We start from the raw sequence: 9,573 nt of genomic DNA, 5'->3' as shown, positions 1-9,573 counted from the left end.
ATTTATATTTATGCAACGTCATTATGATTATTTATTAATTAAAGATTTTCATTTGTTGCATCTTTTGCACGCATATGAGTTAAGTGTCTTATTATGTACTTATTATTTCCATTGTATTATTTAAGAAGTTGTTATGTCTTTTCAAGTCATATTCCATGATTGGGTATGTATCTAAAGAGAGATGTCACACACATAAAGAAAGTTTTCCTATGCTTTCTGTTATGACACATGAATTACTAATGCTTTCTGTGTCTACTGTAACATCAAAATCAACTTTTTAATGCAAGTGGATGCATGTTGGATGACCGACAATCAAAATTACGTCTTAACATAATCGAGGTGATTATATGTAAAAAAGATTGGGTGATAACTGACTTCAAATTGCAAAATTGGTAATAGAGGGTATAGTTGAAAAATTCAAAAATTTGGGCATTGAAATAATTAGAGGATATTTAAATCGAACTTATATTTGTATATTATGTAAATGAATTGACTTGTATTATCCTCAAATTTTTTCCATCAATTAACCATAGTATTCCTCTACTATAAATGAGAGATTATTAATAAAATTTTTGAGGTATTGTCATCAGTTTTAGTAATTTAAAAATGATTTTTATTTAATATTATATAATTATTAAAATAAAAAATATATTTTATTATTTAATTAATAGACCAAATTGTTAAGGGATCGGCACGACACTACCTTTTAAAGCGGGGACCATGCCGCTAGCTTTAGTATTTTTACGGGTCAACTTAACCCGTATGACTCGTTATTGTGTGGGCCTTGGCTCAACATGGTGGACTGTGCCAAAGTTGCCCAACATAGCTCATAGACATGGTGGGCTACATCAGAATCAACCTAATACAACTCATCGTTACCTTTATTCATAACCATTTTCAACTTCTTAAGTAAGGCGTTCAAGTGATATAGAATTTTACATTTTATATAGTAATTTTCCACCCAAGGTTTGACAAAATCAGTTCCCACTCCTTGAATTCCTAAACTAACATTTTCACTTGAAACCTAGCTTTAACAATTGAGAATGATCTATCATCTAAAATATCAAAAAAGAAAATAATTATAATACTTATAACTATTTAACTTTCGTGAAAATATTATATTATTCCTTACCGTAGTACCAACAATGTGGTTGGAATCACACTAAAAAGGTGCAAGTAGTTGGCCAAAATTGTAGCCAAAGTGCAATGTCATATTGCACATTTTTTTGTGTGATTTTACAATAAATTCGCCTAAAAATATATGATTATAGCCTAATTCATAACTTTCCTATTGTGATCTTGTGAAAATCTCATTGGTAAAGGTGCAATCTTTTTGCATTGCATCTGTGTAATGTAATTTTGATTAGACCACACTGATTTGATAAGATTTTGGTATGATTGTAACTTAGTTAGTGTTATTTAACACCTAACATTACTGATTCTTCTATTTTCAAATTTTGGAAAAAGGAAAATAGCAATTAACTTTTTATCATTAGTTTTTTATTTTACAAAATTAGATTTTAGATAAGTGTCTGTAATTTCATAATTCAATGGATGACAGCATGTAATTTGCCAAACCATAGGTGGGAAATTAATTTAATTTAAAAATAAAAAAAGAAAATAATTACCTCAAGTAGTAGGCTAAACATTTTAGTTAAATTAATTGTTTTAGAGGATATATACAATTTTAACCAACCGATTATGTATTATTTAATCGTAACCAAACATCTCAAATAATGTTAGGATCACCTTTTGAAATTTTTTTCAAACTGACATGAGAGTTATCTGATATATGATAACATAGGGGTTAGGATTATATTTGAAAACACAATGAGTTAAATAGAAATTTTTTTGTTGGAGGTTTTGGATATTTTATAATAAAAAGGTTGAATCTAAAGTATCCATTTAAAATTTTTCATCCTTTGAGTATATATTCATAAGTAACTTTTATATTTTGTTATCTATCATTGAAATGTACCATGGTGTTGTCTTAAATCGTAAATCGTAAACTATGAAGTATGATCGCAAACCCTACCACTTAACCATAAATCGTGAATCATATGCTGTAAACCATTAGCAATAAATTGTACACTATACACCCCAAGCATGTACAATTTAAAATGTAATCTATAAGCCTTAAACCATGAACTATAAATCTTATACAATAAACCTAAATCTTGAACCCTTAATCGTAAATTGTAAAGCGTAAACTATGAACCTCAAACCTTAAACCATAAACTGTGAATTACAAACTATAAACTTTAAACTTTAAACCATGAATTATAACCCCTAAACCTTAAATCATAAATACTTAACTTTAAGTTGTAAATTATGTACCCTAAACCTCAAACTCTAACCATAAATCATAAACTTTAAATTATAAATAATAAACATTAAATTGAGAACCATAAACCTTAAATCATAAACTCTAAATTGTGAAACAAATTGTAAACAATAAACTCTAAATCCTAACCCTGAAACCCCAACACTTTACACACTAAATAGTAAATCTTAAACCTTAAGGTTTAAGCCATAAATCATAAAACCTCAATCCTAAACTTGTTACTGTAAACCGTAATCCTAAACCGTGAACCATAAGCTATAAACAATAATCCATAAATTAAGACCTATACTGTAATCATTTACACTACAAACCCTAAATGATAAATCTCTAGGTTTCCTTAAACCGCAAGTTGTAAATCACAAACTATAAACCTAATAATGAAAAAAAATTCATACATTATACAAACCCTAATTATCCTCTCAACATTTTGTAGAAGTCAACACATATGCTTGAAATATTTGATGATAATCTTGAAAACAAACCATAACACAAAGTCTTTAATACATGTACCATATTTCTACTTATATGATTGAATTCAATAAATAATTTTTTTATATAAAAATATTGTTGATTCCTTTAAGCTAATTTACCATTTTAATCAAGCTAAATCAAAAACAAATTAATAACTTTAAAGCAAAAAAATCTATTATATTTTGACGTGGTTGACAACATTGCATCCTTCTATAAAACCCACAAGTGCGCAACAAGGTTATTTCCATCCTTTCATGTTGAATTAAGTTTTATGTTGATAATGGAGTAAGATAAAATGGCTAAGTAATTAAGATTATGAAATTTAGCTATCGAACGGTTGTGCATGAAGAGTTCATACCTGTTTATACAATGTCAAATGGACAAAATGATTAACGTGTCATGTTATATAATATAATATTAAGTGATGAATAATTATTCATTAGAAGTGAATAACTGTTCTAGTGGTTATTTGATTCAAAAATCTATTTAAGTAGGCATGTTCCATATGATATTAAACCATTTTATACATGACTCTTATCCCCAAAAACTAATGTTTAGATTTTCAACCAGCAAAAAGTGATATCCAATGAGTGGAAACAAAGTTTGACACCAAACTCACTAAGTGAAATCCAAGTGAGTGGGGAATTTAATTTCAAGCATGGATTATGATTAAATTAAACTATTTTTGTAAATCTGATTCTGACTACTATAACATGATGCCTTTAGTGATTTTCTAATCAATTATCACTGAACATATGAATGGTAATGTGATGTAGACACATGTTTAAGAGTTATGTACAAATATGATAATGATTAGACTATGGTTTAATGAAACTTAAAGAACGAACGCTTGAATGATGTCGATATGTTGTTTTGGTAGATGTTTTCAGTGTGTTTATTCTAAATATATTAAAGACTATAAAAGCTTGATTGATGCGTGGAAATTCAGTAAAGACATCTAAGATTTTTTGCTTTAGATATGTAGAAATATTCATTCAAAGGAAATAATCACTCCTGAAAAGCCAAAGATTAGGGTTTCATATGTGTGCAAATGATCGTGTAAAGGACATATTCAATCATTCATTGATTAGGATAGAGCTATTGATTTGCAACAGACAGTTGTATAGAGAACACATGCGATCGTTTGTGACACCTGATGAATGTTGCATAGATGAGTGTACAATCATTCCTGTGAGTGAAAAGATAAAACTACTTCTAAAGTAATGTACAATCATGAATATCAGGTTAGACATTCATGATTTAAACATGAATGACTTTTCAATGACATATACGATTATGTATGATGACTAGGAAATGAACAATCATAAATGAAGGAAGAAGTCGTTCTTGTTGAATAAGAAGTGAATGTTTGTTCATAGTAGACGAATTGTCATGTAATAGTGAAAGAATGAATAAATATTCATGGTCATGAAAAATCATTAGTAGGATAGTCTTATGAGTTTTTAGGGACGATAAAAGATATACAATAGTATCGAGTCATGCCAAGAGTATGTATATGAAATAGGACATGAATAAGACATGATTCATAGGTTGAAAATGAGCTGTGAACCTAAGTTATAAGATTAAGGGGCTTGAGTGCATACACATGTTTTTCATGAAAAAAATATCCCATCAGATGTTTTAATACATGAGATCAAGTTTTTTTTTTTTTTTTTCAGTTTACATGTTTTCCTAAAGTTATGGTGTAAAACCATGTTTTGAAACTGATCTTGTAGTACACACACATGTGGGACTAAAACTCTATAGTACATGTGTGAGACTCGATCTTATAGTATACATGTAGACCTAGGATACTTGTAGTACATATGTGGTATATGTTTCATAATTTATAGTTTTTCATGACACCTATGAAAGCATGTTTTTCTCATGTTAGTTTTTCATGATGTTTTTTTATAATGGTTGTTGCAAGGGAGAATCTTTGAGATTCTTTCTACACATGCCTACAGTAAGGCACAAAAGATGTTATTGCAATCCAATAAACGTATGTAGGGAAAGGAGACTATGTAATTATATTACTTGACCAAAATGCCTAATCCTTATCTCAACCCTATTTGATCCACATAGAAAAAATGTTTTTAAAGAGAAAATGTTATTAAAATGCTTTCACTACTTTTTTTACATGCACTACATAAAGAGCCATTGCAAATTAGGGTATGGAGGCATATCATTACCAACAAAATTCTTGGACTACAAGAGTTTCTGTAGATGATTGAGTTTAAGATAAGTAATTCCATATCATCAAAGTTTGAAGTTTGAAGATGTACTTTAGATAACCAAGTTCAGGTGAAATATAAGTGATATAATGAAAAGGAATCGAAAGATATGATGTGTAGGATTTAGTTTCTCTTACTTACTGAGTGATTACCAATTTCCTTCTTTTAATTTTTCAGGAGATAGAAAAAGTTAGTGGTTACAAGATGGTGGGGTAGTGAGAGGATAATTCATGAGGGCATTTCAATCATTTTACTGTATGTCTATTAAAGAGTTATCATGAGACAATTATTTTACATGTTTTGTTTAAACTACACACTTGAGTTTATTGTTTAACGAATGAACATGTTTTGTTGGTTCCAGTGATGTGTTTTTCGAATGAAGAGTATTCTTGTAATATTTGCGAAGTGATTTTAATTTCTATAAATTTAATAAATAAATTTTGTTTATTAAGTGTAGTAGAAATTTCTCTATTAGAAGATAATATTTTTTAAAAAAAGTGTTACAATTTGATGATATTAGTGATGATCAGTCTATGAATCATTATTATCCTGAAAATGAAATTGTCAATATAAAAGTATAAAACCACCATACATTTATATAATGGGAAGAAACATAAAGAGATAAAAGTTTATTAAAAAACAATAAATCTTACTTTATCATATAAGGTTTTGAGAATGATTTATTATTATTATTATAATATCTAAGTTCAAGTATGAAATTTCTTTTGATACAAAGTTAAAAACAGTTGCAACACATAATTTTTCCTTAATTTATATTTTATAATAATTCAATATGATAATTAATATATATTTTTATTATACTTTTAAATATACCTAATGAGATATGATATTAATTCAATTGTAATAATTCAATGAGGCAATTGATATATTTCCTTTTACATTTTCAAATTCAGCATGACAAATTATATCTTTCCTATTATATTTTCAAATTATTAATATATCTTTATATGTACCTTTTATGAATATTCAACTATTTATTCACATTTTAAATATAAATATTTTTTGTAAGGTTAATTGTATGTAACTTCTCCCAATGTTTCGAAACATCATTAAATATATTTAAGGCCAAAGGACTATTTCCCACCTAAGGTATGTTTTTTTTTCAAATTCCCCCCCATTAACTTGAAAATCCAATTTACCTACTCATAGGTTGTTAAAAAAAACGTTTCAATGGTAAAATCGTCATTTTATCTATAATATTAAAAATATACTTAAATTTTGTTTTGTTTTTCCCCCCAAACCCTAAAAAATAACAATTTTGCCCCAACCCAAGTTTTCAAAAACAATATTTTCCCCCCTAGGGTTTCCAAACTTTCAGATTGAATTTTTCGACAACGATCGATGATCTCCAGGCGATGCCTCTTCCTCCCCGGCGTCTCCTCTTTTCAACCGTATGATGTCTTCCCTTTCTAGGCGTCGTCGTTGACGGAGATGATGCATCTTTGTCGAGACTAAGACGAATCGTCTTCATTCAGAGACGAAGACGAGTCGTCTTCGTCTCGACGAAGAGGCATGGTCTTCATCGACAACGATGTCACACGACATCAAGAGATGTATAACCGAAAGGAGGGGCCATCAAAGAGGGAGAGTAGATGCTTGGAGATCGCCAATCGTCATAGAAAAAATGGAATTTGAAGGTTTGGAAACCTAGGGGGAAAATACAGTTTTTGAAAACTTGGGGTGAGAAAAAATTTTTAGTTTTTTGGATTTGGAGGGAAAATAATCTGACTAACACACTCAGTTAATTTTAACGGCTTATGAGTGGGTAAATATGATTTTTAAAGTTAACAGGGATGCATTTGGAAAAAAAACATACCTTGGGTGGGAAATAGTGCTTTGGCCAATATTTAATGCAAAATGTCATGTTCTAAACGAAGCTGAGAAACTTTATGCTATAACATGAATATCATGCATTCTTTTGTGATTAGAAGTCACATAATGTACCAAAAATTAAACAAATCAATTAATTTTTATAATATTAACACATTATTTATTAAGTCCCACTATGAAAAATATCAATTAACCTTAAAATATAGAATATCTCAATTAAGTCTCACTATGTAGATTACACATATCTAATTGGAAAAAAAAAAAAAAATCAAGTTTTGAACCCCTTATAAGTGGAAAATATCAATTACACTTCATCATGTGAAAATCACATGTACTCATATGAACAATGTGTACGTGAAAAATATCAGAAAATCTGAACTATGTAGTTCACACCTACTTAACGCAAATATCACTAATAACCTACCTTCATTTTCTCCTAGTATGTGTGATACACATAATGTACGTAAATCACATATATTGTGAAAAACCAATATTAAACATTCATTTTCACACCCAGTTTCACTAATAATCAATTTTAATCTTATTCAATCAGAAAAACATTTATAAAAATCAAGAAAATCACAACCAATTTAATCTTTTTCACGCAAAAACAATGCAACCAAAAAACTTATATCTCATATCCATAATATCTCAATTTTTATTGCAAAAACAAGTAGATCTCAAAATTTTAAGCAATAAAAAATTAAAATTAATAAATTAATTTAATTAAAGTTTATCTTTGTTATATTTATTTTAATTATAATTAATAACTTTATTATATAAACTAAAGATTGTATCGGGGCCTAGTTAACTAAACCGGGGACTGTTTAGTTCACCCAAATTTCATCAGGAGCGCGCTGAAACCAAAGCTATGGAACAATTAGACTCGCATACACATATTTCAAAAATAATTCTAACGGCTAGTCTTCATAGAGTATTATAGCCCTGACGGTAATTTTACCGTTGTCACGCTTCCTTGATATACACGCTCGTACTTGGCCTTTGGCTTGCCCTTTTCGTTCGATTCTCTCTCCCTTTCTAAATTCCTCTGGTTTTCTCATCTCGTTCTTCCAACCTTATTGAGTCACCATGGAGACCCCGTCAACAACAAGAAGAGTCACCAGGTCTCAAACTTTGGCCTTGGCTTCTTCTGCTTCAAACAACAATATTTCCCGTGAGTGATCGATGCATCTCCGATTCATTTCTTGATGACGTTTTTAACTTTCATTGACCCTTTTCTTTGTTTGTTCACAGGGAAAATTGAAGATTCTGAAAAGGGTGTTCCAAAGTCACGACCTTTGATTGATGTAACGAATGATTCGCCCATCATTGGTCTTGCAACCGGTGGCTTAGAGACTCCCTCATCGGCCATGACCAAGAAACGAATCAGTAGAGCCAAGAATAATAGAACTCCCGGCTCTGGAGAGAACTCGCTCCGGGGTCAGGTTAAGACGCTTCTTCAAAAGGTTCAAGAAGAAGCCGACCTTTCAAAACTCTCACTTGAGAGTCGTCCCTTTCTTCATCTTAAAGACATGGTTCACTCTCCCATGCGACTTCTTGCTCCGACTCCGGCTAACACCCTTCAAGTCTTGCTTCCTTCTGACGAGGAAATTGCTTCCATCAAAGTCAACCCTTCTCCTTTGGCTCAGCTACAATCCATTTCTCAGGTTCGGTTTTATTCGTATCCATGGATTTTGGATTATTGTAGTCTTGTTTCTTAGAGCTTTTCTTGATGGTTTCTTTATGAATTAATGTGTTAGGTAGTGACCAACATGATTGAGGGAAATAAAGAAGAGAGCATTGAATCTGAAAAGAATGTGCTATCTCGGTCTTTGCTGATAGATTTCTCCGATAAATCGGAAGTTTGTTCGAAAACATCCGGATCACCAAGCATAGATGAGGATGAGTCTTCTTCTGAGTGGTCAATTCAGGTGAATGCAAGTGCCCATGATGAAGAAGAGGAAGAAGATTGTGATGAGTTAAACTGTGATGAAGAGTTGGTCAATCAATTATGCGAAGAAATGAGCAGTGTCAGTGTGAATAACGAGAAGATAACTGGAAAGCACACAAGATTTATTTACCACAGTGACGATGAAATAATTGAAGAGTCCGTTGAAACCAAGGACGAAGATTCTGAACCAAAAGGGAAACACCTATTCTTTACAAGTGAATAAGACGAAGGAGCATGAAGATTGATGTCATTTTGTGTGTGTTGATTTTTCCAGTGATTGTTTTTAACTTTTTATCGATTCATGAAAATTTATGACTGCTGCTTGCAATCCCCACTAATTCGACACTTAAATAAAAAATACTTTTTGAGACAAATTTCAAAGTTATTGTTCATCCTTTTTCCTAATATAATAAAATTATATATTTAATAGCTTGTTACTATAACTTGGTGCAGAAAAATCTGGGAACTAAATATAGACAGAGGTGTAGGTAATATGATTCAAACTATAAAATTGAATCAAATCATTTAAAATTTTCTGTTTAGTCAAAGTTCATAAAACAATTTGGTTTGATTGGGTTGAACAATTTATGGTTTGAACAATTTTCAAACACGAGAATCATTGAGTCACGAGCTGATGCTCTTTGGAAGAAACTGGAATTGATTAAACGGCAAGGGATGGTCTGATAAAGTTATTCTTTAGAAGCTTGTACATCTGCAGCTCA

At 30.4% G+C, this 9,573-nt stretch overlaps 1 protein-coding gene across 1 annotated transcript; it reads left to right on the top strand.

The window, feature by feature from the left end:
- The first annotated feature begins 7,882 nt into the window (after positions 1 to 7,882).
- LOC123222448 lies at positions 7,883 to 9,225 on the top strand. The gene is made up of 3 exons (XM_044645225.1): positions 7,883 to 8,074; positions 8,155 to 8,567; positions 8,661 to 9,225. Exons 1-3 carry the CDS (start codon positions 7,990 to 7,992, stop codon positions 9,072 to 9,074), a joined length of 912 nt encoding a protein of 303 aa, XP_044501160.1. The 5' UTR covers positions 7,883 to 7,989; the 3' UTR covers positions 9,075 to 9,225.
- Positions 9,226 to 9,573: the final 348 nt, after the last annotated feature.

The sequence above is a fragment of the Mangifera indica genome, chromosome 8, assembly GCF_011075055.1.
Source record: "Mangifera indica cultivar Alphonso chromosome 8, CATAS_Mindica_2.1, whole genome shotgun sequence".
Classification (NCBI taxonomy): Eukaryota; Viridiplantae; Streptophyta; class Magnoliopsida; order Sapindales; family Anacardiaceae; genus Mangifera; species Mangifera indica.
This window is presented reverse-complemented; position numbering and strand designations above follow the sequence as displayed.